General features: G+C 42.7%; 2 protein-coding genes across 3 annotated transcripts in view; one reads left to right on the top strand and one right to left on the bottom strand.

The window, feature by feature from the left end:
* Positions 1–9,240: 9,240 nt before the first annotated feature.
* LOC306963446 (uncharacterized protein) lies at positions 9,241–9,885 on the bottom strand (the record flags this gene model as incomplete). Its single annotated transcript, XM_079557013.1, has 1 exon — positions 9,241–9,885. A coding segment is annotated over one exon (645 nt), but the record flags the coding sequence as incomplete, so codon positions are not given.
* A 1,336-nt stretch (positions 9,886–11,221) lies between these two features.
* il1rapl2 (interleukin 1 receptor accessory protein-like 2) overlaps positions 11,222–20,501 on the top strand; it is a 545,467-nt gene continuing 536,187 nt past the window's right edge. For both annotated transcript variants that reach the window (XM_079556204.1, XM_079556203.1), the window contains exon 1: positions 11,222–11,392. The gene's annotated coding sequence lies outside the window, so the exon portion shown is untranslated. The remainder of the gene's footprint in view (positions 11,393–20,501) is intronic.

Below are 20,501 nucleotides of genomic sequence, written 5' to 3'. Positions count from 1 at the left end.
GTCTGGACTTGGCCTTTCTTCTGTGGTTTACCTGGTTATGGTTTTAATTCAGGTTACTATGGTAACTTGGTCTGGACTTGGCCTTGCTTCTGTGTGTATTACCTGGTTATGGTTTTAATTCCGGTAACTATGGTAACTTGGTCTGGACTTGGTTTAGGTTTTGGTTCGGGTCTTGGTTCGGGTCTTGGTTCGGGTCTTAGTTCGGGTCTTGGTTCGGGTCTTGGTCTGGGTCTTGGTTCGGGTCTTGGTTCAGGTCTTGGTTCAGGTCTTGGTCTGGGTCTTGTTTCGGGTCTTGGTTCGGGTCTTGCTTTGGGTTCTGGTCTGGGTCTTGGTTCGGGTCTTGGTCTGGGTCTTGGTTTGGGTCTTGGTTTGGGTCTTGGTTCAGGTCTTGGTTCGGGTCTTGGTCTGGGTTCTGGTCTGGGTCTTGTTTCGGGTCTTGGTTCGGGTCTTGCTTTGGGTTCTGGTCTGGGTCTTGGTTCGGGTCTTGGTTCGGGTCTTGGTTTGGGTCTTGGTTCGGGTCTTGCTTCGGGTCTTGGTCTGGGTCTTGTTTCGGGTCTTGGTCCGGGTCTTGGTTCGGGTCTTGGTTTGGGTCTTGGTTCGGGTCTTGCTTCGGGTCTTGGTTTGGGTCTTGTTTCGGGTCTTGGTCCGGGTCTTGGTTCGGGTCTTGGTTTGGGTCTTGGTTCGGGTCTTGCTTCGGGTCTTGGTCCGGGTCTTGGTTTGGATCTTGGTTTGAATCTTTGTCTGGGTCTTGGTTCGAGTCTTTGTTCTGGTCTTGGTCTGGGTCTCGGTCTGGGTCTTGGTTCTGGTCTGGGTCTTGGTCTTGGTCTGGGTCTTGGTTCGGGTCTTGGTTCGGGTCTTGGTTCGGGTCTTGGTTCGGGTCTTGGTTCGGGTCTCGGTCTGGGTCTTGGTTTGGGTTCTGGTCTGGGTCTTGGTTCGGGTCTTGGTTCGGGTCTTGGTTCGGGTCTTAGTTCGGGTCTTGGTTCGGGTCTTGGTTCGGGTCTTGGTTCGGGTCTTGGTTCAGGTCTCGGTCTGGGTCTTGGTTTGGGTTCTGGTCTGGGTCTTGGTTCGGGTCTTGGTTCGGGTCTTGGTTCGGGTCTTGGTTCGGGTCTTGGTTCGGGTCTTGGTTCAGGTCTCGGTCTGGGTCTTGGTTTGGGTTCTGGTCTGGGTCTTAGTTCGGGTCTTGGTTCGGGTCTTGGTTCGGGTCTTAGTTCGGGTCTTGGTTCGGGTCTTGGTTCAGGTCTTGGTTCGGGTCTTGGTTCAGGTCTCGGTCTGGGTCTTGGTTTGGGTTCTGGTCTGGGTCTTGGTTCGGGTCTTGGTTCGGGTCTTGGTTCGGGTCTTAGTTCGGGTCTTGGTTCGGGTCTTGGTTCGGGTCTTGGTTCGGGTCTTGGTTCAGGTCTCGGTCTGGGTCTTGGTTTGGGTTCTGGTCTGGGTCTTGGTTCGGGTCTTGGTTCGGGTCTTGGTTCGGGTCTTGGTTCGGGTCTTGGTTCGGGTCTTGGTTCGGGTCTTGGTTCAGGTCTCGGTCTGGGTCTTGGTTTGGGTTCTGGTCTGGGTCTTAGTTCGGGTCTTGGTTCGGGTCTTGGTTCAGGTCTTGGTTCGGTCTTGGTCTTTGTCCCAATCCTTGAAACTGCAGAAGTATTTGAACTGCAGAAGTATTTGAAACTGCGGAAGTATTTGAACTGCAGAAGTATTTGAACTGCAGAAGTATTTGAACTGCAGAAGTATTTGAAACTGCAGAAGTATTTGAACTGCAGAAGTATTTGAAACTGCAGAAGTATTTCAAACTGCGGAGGTATTTGAACTGCAGAAGTATTTGAAACTGCAGAAGTATTTGAAACTGCAGAAGTATTTGAAACTGCGGAAGTATTTGAGCTGCAGAAGTATTTGAACTGCAGAAGTATTTGAACTGCAGAAGTATTTGAACTGCAGAAGTATTTGAACTGCAGAAGTATTTGAAACTGCAGAAGTATTTGAAACTGCAGAAGTATTTGAACTGCGGTGGTATTTGAACTGCGGAAGTATTTGAACTGCGGAAGTATTTGAAACTGCGGAAGTATTTGAAACTGCAGAAGTATTTGAAACTGCGGAGGTATTTGAAACTGCGGAAGTATTTGAAACTGCAGAAGTATTTGAACTGCAGAAGTATTTGAAACTGCGGAAGTATTTGAACTGCAGAAGTATTTGAAACTGCAGAAGTATTTGAACTGCAGAAGTATTTGAAACTGCAGAAATGGCTGAAAGTACCTGAAGTCCCATTAAAATGCATGGGCCTATTAAAATGAATGGGCAGAATTCCCCATACAAATCAATGGCAGAATTCCCAATCCCGTAGAAAAAAACTGGAAAACTGCAGAACTCTAATTTTTTCTGAAAACTGACAAGCTGCGGAAGCTGAACAAGCACAAACTGCAGAAATTGCTGAAACTGCGGAAAAAACTGCAGAATCTGTGAATTTGAGGAAGCCCCATTATAAGTAATGGGAAAAATCGGCCGAATATCGTCCGATTGCGGAAAAACCGGAAATCGCTGAATTCCCAAAAGTAATAGCAGGATTCTCCCGAACATGCGGAACGTTTAAATGTATAACTTGCTGAAATTGCTGAAACTGTGAAAGCTGTGAAAGCTGCAGAAAAACGGGAAAAACATAGATTAATAATAATAAAGAACATGAAAACCATTTATTGACTGCGGAAGTTTTCCGCAGTCAATCAATAATAATAATAAAGAACATGAAAACCATATATTGTCTGCGGAAGTTTTCCGCAGACAATCAATAAAGAACATGAAAACCAATGGTTGACTGCGGAAGGATTCCGCAGTCAATCAATAAGTTCTTCATCGTTTAGTTTGATGAACTCTCACGTGGTTACAACAGCATGAAGAATGTAAGGTTTTTCCTCAGTGCAGCACCTTTCCCCTCAGGGTCAAGCCTTTATTGTTGTAATGATTCTGTGTTTGTTAAACCTCCCCCTGTGGCTCCGCCTCCTCCTCCGGTGACGGGGATCCGTGCCTCCCTCCTCGTACAGACTTCCCTGAGAGGTTCCCTGTCTCCTCCGAGGTTCTGACCCCGTATCGTTTCCGCTCCGCTGCCCGCCTCGCGCTGTCAGCTGGTGTCTGACAAACGCACGTCAAGCGCCAAATCACGCGGCCAGAGTGAGATCACATGACGCAGCGGGGGCCACACGCGTGACCTTGAACTCTGGAGTCACGGAAGCCCCGGGACGTGTAATGTGATTGTAAAGCTTTTAGTGTAACAGCAGATGCAGCGGGAGGAGTAAGTCAGTGCACCGCCTGAATCGCACTGAACTGCAGCGGGTTTGGGAAGAGGGAGGAGACATGGAACAGCAACAACATCCAAACCCTCACAGTCTCACAAAGAAACAACCGAGAGTTAGAATCTGAATCAAGTCAGCACAGAGAGAAAAGCATCACCAACTGTCGGACACGAGCGGCACATTTATACAAGCACGGAATGGACGTGATGCCTCCAAATATCCAGAGACTTTGCTTCATGGTCGATCGCTCGTTCTACTGGTTGGAGTCAAAGTCATTGTCGACTTTAGACAAACATTGGACAAAAACAGTATGACCTAAATCAGGGGTTGGCAACGCCAGGCCCGTGGGCCAAATACGGCCCTCCAGCACAGAACCTCTGGCCCCCAATATGATTTTGAGAAATATTATTATGCAAATAAGGGATCAAATACCTGTTAAAGTCTTAAAATGTGAGAAATAGTGTCTTTTTATGGTGTATTTTGTAAAGGTCCTTGCAGAACATCCCACTTGGTCATATATAATGTTAAACGGTCATTCTCAACTGGTGGGTCGGGGACTCAAAAGTGGGTCACAAGCCTACAGGGAACTTTTTTTTTCAATATTTTCCATCTGAAACTACACGGAAACGCACTGGAGTCTGTTCACATTAGTATTATTGGGTTGTTTTGATCATAATTTCAGTCTTAAAAGCAAATCTCCGGCTTGTTCAATAAAACCGTGCGGTAAATACAATATTTTATACGATATATGACAAATGACAGTTTTATTTGGGTCTTACCTTGTCATTAAGGTGATGGCGGGTCTCGGAGCCGGACCACTTTAGAACCACTGATGTAAAACTTTGGCATTTACAGAAAATGGTTCTTCACTTTAGGTACAACGGTGAGGTTCGGCCCTCGGTGTTTTGGTGATGGTGAAAATCGGCCTCCCCCTGATCTAAATCAGTATAGATGAACCAACCAACAAACAAGGCTGGTCATTGTCCATGACGTGTGTAATTTGTAAAATAATTAAATCTTGAAATGACTCTTTCAAACTGGATCGGCTCAAAAAGACAAAGACAGCGATTGAAAAGATCAGACCCCGGCAGTAAACATCGATATACGGATTACAGTTCATGTGGGCGGGTAGGTTAGTGTTAGGGACGTCTTCCCCCGGAGCCTGGACGCTGGTGCTGGTGAAGGGGTGGAGGTGGGTCGCAGCACAGCAGGGAAGTGGACGAGTCATGATGCTGGAGCTTAAACGCCGAGGACCGAGGACGATGAAAGTGTGACCTCGGGTCATCCAGGTTAAATTAGCACCTCGGCTTCATATTACATGAAAAGACCAAACTAAACATGTCGTCAAAAGGCCTGTTACTCTTACCACCCGCCAAAACCAAATGCATTCTTTCCTCTTTGCCATTGTCCTCACTTTTTATTTCCCTTATGTGTTTTTGTCACTTTTTTTTTATGGCACTTTGCTGAATTTTTGTCTTTTTTTTGCTGGATTTTTGTCACTTTTTTGCTGAATTTTTGTCTTTTTTTTGCTGGATTTTTGTCACTTTTTTGCTGGATTTTTGTCACTTTTTTGCTGGATTTTTGTCACTTTTTTGCTGGATTTTTGTCGCTTTTTTGCTGGATTTTTGTCTTTTTTTTTGCTGGATTTTTGTCGCTTTTTTGCTGGATTTTTGTCGCTTTTTGCTGGATTTTTGTCACTTTTTTGCTGGATTTTTGTCACTTTTTGCTGGATTTTTGTCTTTTTTTTTGCTGGATTTTTGTCGCTTTTTTGCTGGATTTTTGTCACTTTTTTGCTGGATTTTTGTCACTTTTTTGCTGGATTTTTGTCACTTTTTTGCTGGATCTTTGTCGCTTTTTTGCTGGATTTTTGTCGCTTTTTTGCTGGATTTTTGTCGCTTTTTTGCTGGATTTTTGTCTTTTTTTTTGCTGGATTTTTGTCACTTTTTTTGCTGGATTTTTGTCACTATTTTGAAGAAGCTTTTGAATTTGGATAATTTGGAGAACAGGAAAAAACATGCTCAGGTGGGAGTTAAGAGGTTAAACAAGACAAAAACTGGAATTTAAATGCTTTTTATTGTAAAAACCGTGGTGCATCATGGGTGATTGTAGCTGATCCTCTAAAGTCAGCATGTGGTGAACTTTCCAAGGTTGACATCGTCCTCAGTGGAGCCTCTGGCAAACGAGCAGGTGCTAAAGACCTGAAAGAACCTCATGCTGACCCCTGACCCCGGACCCCTGCAGCCACTCTGGGGCCTGAACCTTCTCCTTCACATCACACTGGAGTCTTATTGTCGTTGTTGGAGGTCACAGCTCTGTTTAAATAAAGAAGTTCACGTCTTCTTCTCTTACGTCTTCATTAGTAACACCAGAGTAGTTCTCTCACAAACTGATCCGTCCCGTCGTGCTCGAGACAAAAGCTTACGTTTCCTGACAGCTCCACTCGCCTCAGATTCTTTAAGTGGACAAGAGGTCAGCAGGAGGTCAGCAGGAGGTCAGCAGGAGGTCAGCAGGAGGTCAGCAGGAGGTCAGGGCTGAGTATTACCTGAGAGCGAGCGGCACATGGGACCTCTTCTGTTTCCTGACGCTGAGGGTTATTTTCATGGTTTTCTGTGACATCACTCCAAGGAACGTAAAAAGAAGAGGAAAAAAAGATGAAAACAAGTTAAAGTCTGGAAGTCTCAATGATTTACCTTTAATATTAAACGTGCACAATCGGCTGCCAGGTCTTGCATTTTGATGTAAAACAGGGGGAGGCAAGTTTGCTCGGTGGAGCCGGGTTTCTTCATCGTCAAAAGACCAAGGGCCGGTCCCTCCAATTAAAGCAATTAGTGAAGCATCACTTTCCACATATGCCAGTGTTGTACATCAGACACACTGGAAACATGTCTATCTTAAATTAGATGAATTATCAAAATAAATAAAGTTTTTTTTATGTTGAATTTGAGTCTGTTTGAACTAATCTAAGATCAGATAAAAACACCAAGGCCAATGGAACAAATAGAAATCCGTGCTTGTTCCATTGGCAAGAATAGGTTTCATCTGCTTTAAGGCCAGACCAAATCCACTCAATCTTTAGATTTAATCTCTTAATTCCAGTAGATTTAAATCATTTCTCAGTTTTCTTAGAGCATTCTTTTAGGATTATGGCCTAAAAGCTGCTCTGCTAAGACATTTTAAGGAATTGACAGTATTTTTCACATTTCTAGAGTTCTTTAACAGGCATTTCATCTCTGATTTGGGTCATAATATTTCTCAAAATCATCTTGAGGGCCAGAGTTTGATGATGGAGGGCCGGTTTTGGCCCCCGGGCCTGACGTTGCCGACCCCTGATGTAAAGTAAGTAATATTATGTATAAATGTAAATATTTCTTTTTGTAAAGTCCTTCCCTTACGGATCACAGCAACGAATCAGAGCGCATCCTCCTGCGTCGACCAATGAGACGAGCTTTTCCTGTGAAGCAGCCAATCAGGAGGGAGGGGGAGGAGCTTGATCCTTTACTTTTGAAAACTCTGTTCCTGCAAAAAGGGCTTTCTGGTTAAAGGGGGGAGGAGTCTGATTATTTACTTTCAAATATCACTCTCCTCACTTTGCAAACGCACAGACTATCACTTTAAAGACAACACAACAAGATCCATTTAAATAAATAATAATAAACACCAAAAAAGTCAGGTACCCGAGCTTTAAACCTAAGACTATGAAGAGCAGCCGCCGTCTGGAAACTACAGGCTCGGAAAATCCATTAAAATCATTACATTAGATTCAAACTGGCACTAAATGTAAATGAACTGGAAAATGACGAAGCCGCTCAACAATTTGTACCAAAATGATGATCCACAAGTTCCCTGTTTCCAGTTCTCTTTCCTTTTTGTGAACATTCGTTGCCTTTCAGTGACCCAGAGGCTGTACGAGTGGTCAGCGCTGCGCCTTTACTTTCGATCAAATGTTATGTAGGTTTTCTCAGGTCAATTCAAACCTACCAGAAACTCTACAGGAGCCACAGTGATGGAGAGTAAAGGCGCCACGCTGACCACTCACATGGACGCACTGATGAAGAGTCTTTATCCACATGTTTACTCAGAGTTATATCAGTCATGTTCCTAATCCAATGTTTCCTAATCACCTGCACTTTAAGAGGAGAAATGTGTCCATGAGATACAGATGAATAAAAACCTGTTATGTCCATGGTTTATGTCTTGACTGGACCATGTTGAATTTTTCTCTTTTTTTTGCTGGATTTTTGTCACTTTTTTTGCTGGATTTTTGTCACTTTTTTGCTGGATTTTTGTCACTTTTTTTCTGGATTTTTGTCACTTTTTTTCTGGATTTTTGTCGCTTTTTTCTGGATTTTTGTCACTTTTTTGCGGAATTTTTGGCTTTTTTTGCTGGATTTTTGTCGCTTTTTTGCTGGATTTTTGTCACTTTTTTTCTGGATTTTTTTCACTTTTTTCTGGATTTTTGTCTTTTTTTTCTGGATTTTTTGTCTTTTTTCTGGATTTTTGTCACTTTTTTTCTGGATTTTTGTCACTTTTTTCTGGATTTTTGTCTTTTTTTTCTGGATTTTTTGTCTTTTTTTCTGGATTTTTGACACTTTTTTTCTGGATTTTTTTCACTTTTTTGCTGAATTTTTGTCTTTTTTTGCTGGATTTTTGTCTTTTTTTTCTGGATTTTTGTCTTTTTTGCTGGATTTTTGTCTTTTTTTGCTGGATTTTTGTCACTTTTTTGCGGAATTTTTGGCTTTTTTTTGCTGGATTTTTGTCACTTTTTTGCTGGATTTTTGTCACTTTTTTGCTGGATTTTTGTCACTTTTTTGCTGGATTTTTGTCACTTTTTTGCGGAATTTTTGGCTTTTTTTTTGCTGGATTTTTGTCACTTTTTTGCTGGATTTTTGTCACTTTTTTGCTGATTTTTTGACACTTTTTTGCGGAATTTTTGGGCTTTTTTTTGCTGGATTTTTGTCGCTTTTTTGCGGAATTTTTGACACTTTTTTGCTGGATTTTTGTCACTTTTTTGCTGGATTTTTGTCACTTTTTTTGCTGGATTTTTGTCACTTTTTTTGCTGGATTTTTGTCACTTTTTTTGCTGGATTTTTGTCACTTTTTTGCTGGATTTTTGTCACTTTTTTGCAGGATTTTTGTCACTTTTTTGCAGGATTTTTGTCACTTTTTTGCTGGATTTTTGTCGCTTTTTTGCTGGATTTTTGTCACTTTTTTGCTGGATTTTTGTCACTTTTTTGCAGGATTTTTGTCACTTTTTTGCTGGATTTTTGTCACTTTTTTGCTGGATTTTTGTCGCTTTTTTGCTGGATTTTTGTCACTTTTTTGCTGGATTTTTGTCACTTTTTTGCTGGATTTTTGTCACTTTTTTGCTGGATTTTTGTCTTTTTTTTCTGGATTTTTGTCACTTTTTTGCTGGATTTGAGCCTCACGTGTCTGTTTCCCAGCCTCTTTGTGTTACAGTCCTCCTCTCTCTCCTCTCTCTCCGCAGTCAGTCCCCTCCTCTGCCAAAAGGGGGCACCAGTGCGGCACACATCAGCGCCATGATCCAGCAAAAACCGAGGCGCGCTGTGTGTGACAACTCACTTCACTTTCTCACTCTGACATTACACTCTACACTGAGCAGTGAGCGCGAGGAGCCCCACGTGCGCGCTCCCGCCCTCTCACCCTCTGACTCCAGTGGCTCACGGACCTCGACTCTCTGACATGGGGAGTGTTATTGACATCTGGTTACTTGGAAAAGACGCATCATTGATATAGTCTCGGCTCGGGCCCAGTTTACCCGAGACGGTCCCAGTTTTGCCCCAGTTTTACACCGTTTCCGTCCCAGGTGTCCCGCTTTTCCGACACTCCCACGCGCCAAGCAGCCATTTTTGTCTGGAAACTTCGTGTCTGTCGATTGTTCCATTTCATTCAAAGTCCCTCCACATCATCTCTACGGGAGTGAAAACCTGGTCACCCCCCGGTCTAAGCTTTAAATCCTGTCCTCGCGCACCCACGCCAGGTCCAGATAAACTGTGGACCCGCCGTTAGTGAAGAGAAGAGCGCGCGGGCAGTGCCGGCGTGTGTGTGGTGCTGAAGGGACAGCTCCTGCCTCTCCTCCTGCCTCTCCTCCTGCCTCTCCTCCTGCCTCTCCTGCCTCTCCTGCCTCTCCTCCTGCCTCTCCTCCTGCCTCTCCTCCTGCCTCTCCTCCTGCCTCTCCTCCTCCCTCTCCTCCTGCCTCTCCTGCCTCTCCTCCTGCCTCTCCTCCTGCCTCTCCTCCTGCCTCTCCTCCTGCCTCTCCTCCTGCCTCTCCTCCTGCCTCTCCTCCTCCCTCTCCTCCAGCCTCTCCAGCCTCTCCTCCTGCCTCTCCTCCTGCCTCTCCTCCTCCCTCTGCTCCAGCCTCTCCAGCCTCTCCTCCTGCCTCTCCTGCCTCTCCTCCTCCCTCTGCTCCTGCCTCTCCTCCTGCCTCTCCTCCTGCCTCTCCTCCTGCCTCTCCTCCTGCCTCTCCTCCTGCCTCTCCTCCTGCCTCTCCTGCCTCTCCTGCCTCTCCTCCTGCCTCTCCTCCAGCCTCTCCAGCCTCTCCTCCTGCCTCTCCTCCTGCCTCTCCTGCCTCTCCTCCTGCCTCTCCTGCCTCTCCTCCTGCCTCTCCTCCTGCCTCTCCTCCTGCCTCTCCTGCCTCTCCTCCTCCCTCTCCTCCTCCCTCTCCTCCTGCCTCTCCTCCTGCCTCTCCTCCTGCCTCTCCTCCTGCCTCTCCTCCTGCCTCTCCTCCTCCTGCCTCTCCTCCTGCTCTGACTGGGCCACATCGCCTTATCTCCTCACTACGTCTCTCTCTGCTCAGTCTGCTCTGGCGCGCGCGGGGGTCCGGACACTAGAGACACGGAGAGAGAGAGAGAGAGAGAGAGAGAGAGAGAGAGAGAGAAGAGAGAGAGAGAGAGAGAGAGAGAGAGAGAGAGAGAGAGAGAGAGAGAGAGAGAGAGACACAGAGAGAGAGGGAGAGAGACACAGAGAGAGAAGGGGGGAGAGATTTCGTGGGATTTTGTTCGCGCTGACATTTTTTGGTTGCTACTTTCTTCCAGAGGAACACCTGCGTAAAACATGGTGGCTTTGTCCTGAGCACCGATCTCCCGTCTCATCCTTTGGGTTTTTTTTTTGCAGTGGCGCAAACCGAGCAGGGAGAGAGAGAGGAGGGAGAGAGAGAGAGAGAGAGAGAGAGGAGAGAGAGAGAGGAGAGAGAGAGCGCGCGCTGGTTCTTCTTCTCCGGCAGCGCATCAATTCCGCGCGCTCCGGTGCGAGTGGGAAGGACGGACGGACGGGGAGCTCCGCCGCGCTCTGCTCGTGCATCCTCCTCTCCGATCCTCCGCGTTCGGTGGAACCTCCTCAGAGCACCCGCAGTGTGTGGGACACCGCGCGGGCATTCGGATCATACACATTTTGGATTTCATCTTCCAAAAACTTGGGACTTGTTTTTTTTTGGGGGGCGCAGGGAGACGGAGAAGGAGGCGGAGTTTTGGGGGCTCGTTAAGGCGCAGCTGTGCGCTCTGGAGACCCGGGGAGCGCGTAAAAGTCGATTCCCCGGAACTTTTGTGTCACGGCTCGGGCTCTGCTTCGGCTCCAGCCCCCCCCCTGACCCCGCGTCAGTCCTCACGTCAGTCCGCACCTCCATCACCTTTCGGGGGATTGGATTTTCTACTCCGCCTCGCCAGCTGTTCCGGGATCCCTCTCGTGTCGCGCCGCTTGTCCCCGCTTGTTTTGGGGGGAAGAAGCTTTTATGAACGCCATGAAATTTTAATCACCCCCCCCCCCGTTACATCAGTGCCCCTCTGGCCACGAACCGCTGAGCCCGAGCGGCGCAGACAGACGTGGCTCCACCGGCTCCCCGAGAACAGGCTTTTTAAAACGAGTCGTAGAAAGGACCGGGGAGGCTTCACGACGGCGGATAAGTGTCGGGGTTTGCTCGTTTGGCGGCCGGTTGTTCAGCGCTCTATCGTTCCGGTGGTTTCCCCCGGAGCTCCGCGGAGGCTCCGGTCCGCTCCGTGGAAGCCAGAAGTGGGATTAACCGTAAAGTTGTTCGCGTTTTGGGGACGAATCCGGGAGCGGAGTCCGAACGCGGGACACGGGAGCCACAGGAGCCGCTGGAGGCGCAGGTAAGGGCTGTGGTTTTTACGCACTGTGTCTTTGCGTGGCTTTTTCACAAACGCCAGCCTCAGATGTTTGGATATTTGGAAAATGGGAAAGAGTATTTGGTGGTTTACGCTTGTGTTGTAACTCTTCTCCAGCGCTTTCAGTTCTTCAGGGAAAATGAAGGATCCAGGAAGTGTTTTTTGGAGGAACCTGCAAAGATTTGAGATGATTTAATGGTGTTTGATGAGAGTTTTCCCGTCACTCATTTACACTTTAACCCGAGAAAACTATGGCTCAAATCCAGAACAGCGTCACTAACGAGATCATCTTCATCAAAGTCTATCAGACATGACACTTTTATATGAAACTGTGTCAAAAGCATCATGAAACCAGAGAGAAATGATCCAAAATTACTGGAAAATGAGGAATTTGGGAACAAAAAAATCCTCAAAACTGTGATGATGAAGATGTGAAGTAGTTTCCTGGATGTGTGAGGCGTCTCTGGTGAAGCTCCGTGTCCTTCAGGAGAGAGAAGCTAAATCTAAATAACTCAGACACAGGAGCAAAGAGATAAATAAATACACTGACCCTCCCCGACCTTCATCGCTATGGAAACATGAGGCTGTAGGAGAAACACCCAGGCCATCAGAGACGTCCCAGACAGAGACCCAGGACACTCAGATCAGGAACATCTCACACGTGGAGTAAAGCAGTGGTGCTCCAGGGTCTTGACCTGTTTTATTGTATAAAAGGCACCGTGAGTTCTTTGACATATTTTCTTGCGTTTTCTTTGGAAATATCAAGGTTTTTATTTTGGTCAGCGTTTCCTTTGCTGGACGTGTTGTTACTCAAACATAAGTCAGTCTTAACAGTGAGTATATGAGTGAAGTGAATGTCTCGTGACTCCTGTGTGTAACCCGAGATGGCAAACGCACTCTTATTATTATTATTTTTTTATGTATCTTTTATTTTGAGCAATTTTACATTCATTGTATTTTCCAAAACTCCTGCAGTGGACGCTCAAAATGGAGTCGGCTGAAGCAATAAGTGCCGACCCCATGTTCGGTTCATTATATTTACATTTACATTTACATTTACATTTACATTTATATTTATATTTACATTTACATAATAAATGATGAGGTCCAGCTGGTTCCTGAGCTGAGCAGATACAGATTTGAACGAGACATCATCAGTTTGGAGCTTCAGCCTGAGCAACATCTGCTTTAAAGAGGATTTAAATCCAACAGCAGCTTTTGTTTGTAACAGAAAACTGGATAAACTAAAAATCCTTCATCTTACTTTTGAAGATGATAATTGTAGATTAATCTCAGGTTTACGCTGTAGTTCTTCAGGTATAAGCTCCAACATGAATCTAATGTTGTTTCTAATGATTAAATTCAAAATAATTGATGTTTTTATCAGGTTTGTGCACGGACATGTTTGAGTCTGTGATTATTCTCTTTCGGTCCTTTTATTTCCCTGTTGTTTCCACTACTGTACTATACAACTAATACTTTACCCTCTTACCCCCTCATGCACTTTCTCCACTTCAGCTTTACTCAAACCTAAAAGCACTGTAAACACACTGTAAATACTGTAAATACACTGTAAACATACTGTAAACACACTGTACACACTGTAAACACACTGTACACACTATAAACACTGTAAACACACTGTAAACACTGTAAAGACACTGTAAACACACTGTAAATACTGTAAAGACACTGTAAACACACTGTAAACACACTGTAAATACTGTAAAGACACTGTAAACATACTGTAAACACACTGTAAACACACTGTAAACACTATAAACACACTGTAAACACACTGTAAACCCACTATAAACACTGTAAACACACTGTAAATACTGTAAACCCACTATAAACACTGTAAACACACTGTAAATACTGTAAAGACACTGTAAACACACTGTAAACACACTGTAAATACTGTAAAGACACTGTAAACACACTGTAAATACTGTAAAGACACTGTAAACACACTGTAAACACACTGTAAACACACTGTAAACACTGTAAACACACTGTAAACACACTGTAAACACTAACACACTGTAAACACTAACACACTGTAAACACACTTGTAATCACTGTAAACACACTGTAAACACACTGTAAACACTGTAAACACACTGTAAACACACTGTAAACACTAACACACTGTAAACACTAACACACTGTAAACACTAACACACTGTAAACACTAACACACTGTAAACACACTTGTAATCACTGTAAACACACTGTAAACACACTGTAATCACTGTAAACACACTGTAAACACACTGTAAACACTGTAAACACACTGTAAACACACTGTAAACACTAACACACTGTAAACACTAACACACTGTAAACACTAACACACTGTAAACACACTTGTAATCACTGTAAACACACTGTAAACACTGTAAACACACTGTAAACACACTGTAAACACACTGTAAACACTGTAAACACACTGTAAACACTGTAAACACACTGTAAACACACTGTAAACACACTATAAACCCACTATAAACACTGTAAACACACTGATCTTTTCACAACATGAGGGACAAACAGCTGCTCGAGCATCACAAAGGCTTACGGTCTAATTCTCCTATTTCAACTAAAATGATTTAAGTTTGTTCTTTTACTTTACTTAACAAAACTAAACGTTTTATTGTTTATTGAAACAGGGAGAGGAGATGATTTGTAGCAGATTTAGTGCCTGGAGGTGAGAACACAAAGCATTACAATTAGAATTTATAAATCTAATCTATAATAAAAATCACTATATCAAATACATTCCATGCTTTTTCCCATAAACTGAACAATCTGTACAGTTTACAAAACATTCATCAATGACACGACTGAGGATCTAAATGTACTTTTAAAAACTGTTCAGACCAGTTTGAGCCTGAAGCTCGTCACAGTTTAAAGCGACATGAGGAGAAACACTGAGGACTGACTCAGGTTATTTACAGTATTTACTCAGAACAAAGTCTGACTCAGTTATGGAGCTGAGATATTGAGATATTGAGATATTGGGGATTTGAATACAGTTCTTAGATTATAGTATAGAATTGGATAATAATAATAATAGTTTGCCTCGACGGTCAGGCTGTTCCTCATATGTTTTACAGAGGAAATGTTATATTGACCTTTTTAATTTGCTTTTGTATAATCCGTGTTGGGTCTAAACAGAGCCGTAAGTGTTTTGTTTCCGCCTCTTCGTTCACGCAGATGTTCGGCCTCTCTTTGGTATTATGTGTTTTATGAAAATACATAGTGTTTAATGTCAGGCGTGAAGATCGGAGGCCATTTTAGATCCTGTCCAAAATGTTCAGCACCAGAGGAAGTGTCGATCCTCGGGCTGAAGATCCCGGTCCTGCTGTTGTTCCCTTAAATATTATAGATATTGGGTCATAAATCTAAAGCCACACTGTGTACAATTTCACCCAATAAGTACAACTGAAATACAAGCATTTACTTTCTGATATTTTCATTATTGGAAACATCCTCATGAATGTACAAACATGTGTTCCTGCTCCTTCACCGGGAGGGGGTTCGTCTCCATGGAGACTAAAGTCAGCAGAATGTGAGCTTTAGGTTAGAGGTTCTGATCCAGATGCTTTCATGACCCACTGCAGTAATACTGATGTATAACAGTTTAGTCCAAAATGTTACACCGTGTACCTTTAAGTGTTTTATTCCAAATGAATATAATTACTAGAAAAAGTCCTAGTTTTCATCCTTGTTCTCGTTTCGTAAATGTTCTCGGTTAAAGCAGATTCTCTCCACATTTATGTTGACTTTTTGTCCCGTTTCCATCTCGTTTTTCATGTGTTTCCTTTGTTCAAGCAGCTTTTAGATTTGGGTAAAGTGTACCTGGAGCTGTGTGACTCCTCTGTGGAAGGTGATAAATATATAAATAAGCTTCAGCTTCAGAGAATCCGAAACAGACTTTTCCTCTGCAGTTTCTCCTCTGGTCGGAGTCGGAGCCTCTGCCTGTGTGTCTTACGTAACCGCGGGTTTGGATTCTGCCGATGTGACGCTATGATGCAACTGTGTGTGTGTGTGTGTGTGTGTGCGTGTGTGTGTGTGTGTGTGTGTGTGTGTGTGTGTGTGTGTGTGTGTATATGTGTGTGTGCGTATGTGTGTGGGAGGTGAACGGCTGGTGCAGCTGAGGAGCACCTTCAACAACTGCACTCATTTATACGACTGTGGCCATTCATACTGTGTGCGTGTGTGTATGTGTGTGTGTGTGTTTGTGTAGGTGTGTGTGTGTTATTAAGTGTCTGACATGTTGTTTTTTACTCATGTGGAGGAAAGTTTGTGTAATTATCCTCCAGAAATCCTCTTTATGTCCAAACAGATTTCCTTATTTCACTATTTTTCCCATAATGCTTTTCTGCCTTTGAGAAATGACTTGAACTTGTGACGAGGGCTGGAACGTTTGTCTTTAAGGATATCTGCCTTTCAGCACCGGGGCCTTAACGGTTCTTTATCCAACACCTCTGTTATTTTAAAGCATCGTTCAGGAGAAAGAACTCCGGCACAGCTGTAACTTCAGAACTCCCACTTAACCTCTTAACTCCCGCCTGAACCGAGAGGATCTTTCCCCTCACGTCATCAGGTTTTCTTTTTAAACATTTTTTTGCTGGGGATTCAACACATTTTTGTCACATTTTTGTAATTTTTTTCGTAATTTTTTCATCACATTTTTGTCACATTTTTGTCATTTTTTTTGTCATTTTTTTTGTCAATTTATCAAATTTTTGTCCTTTTTTTTGTCATTTTTTGTCAAATTTGTATCAATTCTTTTGTCATTTTTTTAATCAAATTTTTGTCATTTTTTGTCATTTTTTGTCACATTTTGTCACATTTCTGTCATTTTTTCGTCATTTTATTTGTCAATTTCTTGTGACATTTTTGCCACTTTTTCATCAATTTTTCGTCACATTTTTGTCACATTTTTGTCATTTTTTTTGTCATTTTTTTTGTCATTTTTTTTGTCAATTTATCAAATTTTTGTCATTTTTTTGTCATTTTTTATCAAAATTTTGTCATTTTTTTGGTCATTTTTTTGGTCATTTTTTTTGTCATTTTTTTGTCATTTTTTTTCAATTTTTTATCAAATTTTTGTCATTTTTTGTCATTTTTTGGTCATTTTATTTGTCAATTTCTTGTGACATTTTTGCCACTTTTTCATCAATTTGTCGTCACTTTTTTGTCACATTTTTTCCACAGCTTTCTTCCAGAAGCTTTTGGATTGGGGTAAAGCCAAACTGGAGAACATGTGCTCGGTTCAGGTGGGAGTTAAGGGGTTAAAGAGACTTGATTCACGTTAGCCATTTTATACTCACTACTGCCACCTCAGGTCTTACGTGTAACTGCAGCTTCTATATTAAGCTCGTGCATGGCGGTGTTGATGCTGCTCTGAGTGACAGAGCAGGATTTCAGAGGCAGTTGTGGTGAACAGGTCTGAGCTCAGTCTACATGAGGACATGGAGGAACATGTGGGGGAGGAAAATACTTAGTTTGAACATGTTTAAACTCCGTATAGTCCCTTTAAGAAAACGTCTGCATTTGTGCTGAAGCTGCTCATGAGTTCAGGCTTTTTTAGACTCACTGTGGATCATTTATCGAGAAAAAGTACCGAAAATCAGGGGGGGTATTATGCAAAATGTACTTTTTCCAGCTTTCCATCATGTTATTCTGTCACTCCCTCATTAAAAACATGGCTGAAGTGTTGCCTTGGCACATTCACGTATTTCTGAGTAATCTGTAAAAACTCTGATGGCGGCCATTTTAGGGATAGGTTTTTGTCATTTTTTTGTTGAATTTTTGTTGAATTTTTGTTGAATTTTTGTCATTTTTTCATTTTTTTGTTGAATTTTTGTCATTTTTTGTCATTTTTTTGTTGAATTTTTGTCATTTTTTGTTGAATTTTTGTCACATTTTTGTTGAATTTTTGTCATTTTTTGTCATTTTTTTGTTGAATTTTTTTGAATTTTTTATGAATTTTTGTCACATTTTTGTCACATTTTTGTCACATTTTTGTCACATTTTTGTCACATTTTTGTCACATTTTTGTCATTTTTTTGTTGAATTTTTGTCATTTTTTGTTGAATTTTTGTCACATTTTTGTTGAATTTTTGTCACATTTTTGTTGAATTTTTGTCACATTTTTGACTGATTGCGGCCATTTTAGGGATAGGTTTGCCTGAGTCCTCCTAGGAACGCCCCCACCTCCTGGAGACGCCTCCGAGCTTTGGTCACCAGCCGAGTAACCAACCACTGCTCCTCAGCAGAACCCCCTCCCCACTGATGCCACAGACAGCGTGTGGAGGGGGCGTGTCTAAAGGCTCAGAGGTTCTTAAAGAGACAGAGGCCTATTTCAAGACATTCACTACAGCCATTTTGAGAGAGACATTTTATTCTAATTTACTGCATTTACAGACCAACAGAAGGTTTGTCATCATTGTAGTGTGATATAGACTGGTGCTATGGGACTGAAAAAAGCAGAACACCCCCTCTTTAAAGCAGAATACCCCCTCTTTAACCAGCCCGACTTGTCTTTAGGGCTGGTACAGTTAAACGATATCAGTCTGGGATCGAGGGTAAAGTTTCGGTTCTATCAGTATTGGAAAAATGAAAGTATCGAAAGCAGAATCTGGAAAAAATAAATGAAAGTGTCTGTAGATTAGGGCTGCAACTAACGATTATTTCGATTAATCTATCGACTATTTTTATGATTAATCGATTAGTGGCTCGGCTATGAATCGTGTAGAAAAATTTAATTTTTTCCATTTTTTTATCACATGACTCTAAAGTGGATCCTCTTGAGGACGTGTTGACGGAGTAAACGTAAAGTAAATGTTTGTTGGAGGCTCTTGGTGCTAATTCTGCTTCTGATTGGACGAGACACAAACAGATATTCATGAAATGCACAAAGTGTAGTACATACACTTGCTATAAAAACAAAGTAGGTTTTCATCAAAAATACTACATTTTCATGTAATTGTTGCTCTATTTGAGTCTGTGTGAACCAGAAAACGATTAATCGATACTAAAATAGTTTTCGACTATTTCAATAATCGATTAGTCGTCGATTAATCGCTTAGTTGTTTCAGCCCTACTGTAGATTAGAGTTTTCTTGACGCTGTGGATGAACCTGACAAACCTGCAGACCGTCCTCACATGATCGTCCTGTTCGTATGTTACATGTATGTTCAGGTGTCGTGTGACTTGAATGTTTCGGCTCTTGTGGAGATGGCTCCTCCCCCTCTGCCCCCCCCCCCCCCCCCTCTCTTCCCCGTGGCCTGATTCCGGCCCCCCCGGCGGAGCGTCCGGCGGTGCGTGTGTAAAAGGAAACGCCAGTGCGCTAAAAGCTGCTCCAGTCAAGCACGCGTCTCCGGGGAGCGTTCGCAGCAAACACAGCCTTGATTTACTCGCGGCTCCGCTAAACAGGAGGGGGCGTGGCCTATCCGGGCGCCGCTCGGCCTCGCTGTTTGTCAGGACAGGCTTTAGTGACCTGAAACGGCTCATTTACACTTCATTTAGGTTCATAGGATTATAAACCAGGGATCATTCATCTCTGAACTGAGCCAGTTTGGCTTTACCCAAATCTAAAAAGCTTCTGGAAAAAAGTGTAGAAATAGTGACGAAAACCAGGATGAAAGTGCAACAAAAAAGCGACAAAAACGTGATAAAGAGCAACAAAAAAACTATCAGTTTTATAGGTCTTAGCTTTCAACTGAGGCGTAAAGCTGGCCTATGGGCTGTGAGCTCCAGTCAAAGAAGTTTTTAGATTTGGGTAGAGCCGAACAGGAGAAAATGTGAAGATAAGAGGACTGTACTGTAAAAAGTTCTCCCATAACATTTAGCACGTTTACTGTTTGTATTTACAGCTGAAGGCGAGACGCTGCAGGTCAAAGTATGGAGGTGGAGGTTTTTCGCTGGTTTTCTCCATAACATCTTAGTTTTCACGTCAGAAGAGTTTAGTTTAGTTATTTCTTTGACAGGGACGTGTACAGGAGCTTTAATCAGCAGATGAAAAGATGTTTTGTACCAGACTCTCCATCTGCCGTCCCCGAGACAGACAATTACAAAACAAGTACAGAAACCATAAAAAAATACAGTTCATGATATTTACAGACAGTATTTACATTTTATATACAATTTTAAAAAGTACATTTTATTAAAGGGAAAACTCTTCTATAGTCTATACCCGCCCCTACCCTTCTCAGATGTAACATTTAGTTGTTGCTGTTGTTGTTTTCTTTAATTCTGACATGTTTGATTTCCCAGAACATGTTGTTTTCTTTTATAGTTTTAGTGCAGTTGGAAGTTTGTTCTGTTCGGAGATAGTTTTAAAATAAAATGTCGATTGTCCTGATGCTGTTTCTCGTTTTGGTTCATTGGCCTCTGACTGTGGACCTTGTTGTTCTGACTCTGATCAGATGTTAATTGGACAAACTTTTTCAGTGGTGGAGGGGCCACATTATTAACAATCTTGAATAGTAACTTTAGATTGGCTGATTTAACTATATATTCAAAATTTTTTTATATTTGGTCAATATTTGACAGTGATGATACTGTGGTGATTTCCTCTAGAATCCTCAGTGCTGCTGATAAAGAGATTCTAAAGGTCTGATTGTGGATTTGTTGTGACCAGCCTGATCCACCAGAGTCAGTGAGGTCATATCACTGCACTGAAGTACGTTTAGCTCTTTCTTATAGATTTAAATGTAAACAGATTATATTTTATTGTATTGCAGACCAAGACTAAACTCTCCCCGTACGATCTTTATTTAGTGACGTTTTGTCTGGAGCTGGAGATAAACCTGAAGTCGTCTTTCTCCTGAATGACCAAATATGGTCATTTCCTCCTGTGAGAGACGACTTTAGGGCTGGTTTTCTCTGAATGAGGTTCGTGTTCCACTTTAGCTCCTACAGACTCTGAACTTTACAGACCTGGATTTTTTAATCTCTTATTCCCAGCCTGGTTTATTCAGTTTTGAACCCCAAAAAAAAAACAAGGCAACATTTGAGTTTCTGAATAACTTACATTATCCAAAAACTCTGTCCATTATTTAGATTTTGTCGTTTTTGT

The sequence above is a fragment of the Gobius niger genome (genome assembly GCF_951799975.1).
Source record: "Gobius niger genome assembly, chromosome: 5".
Classification (NCBI taxonomy): domain Eukaryota; kingdom Metazoa; phylum Chordata; class Actinopteri; order Gobiiformes; family Gobiidae; genus Gobius; species Gobius niger.
This window is presented reverse-complemented; position numbering and strand designations above follow the sequence as displayed.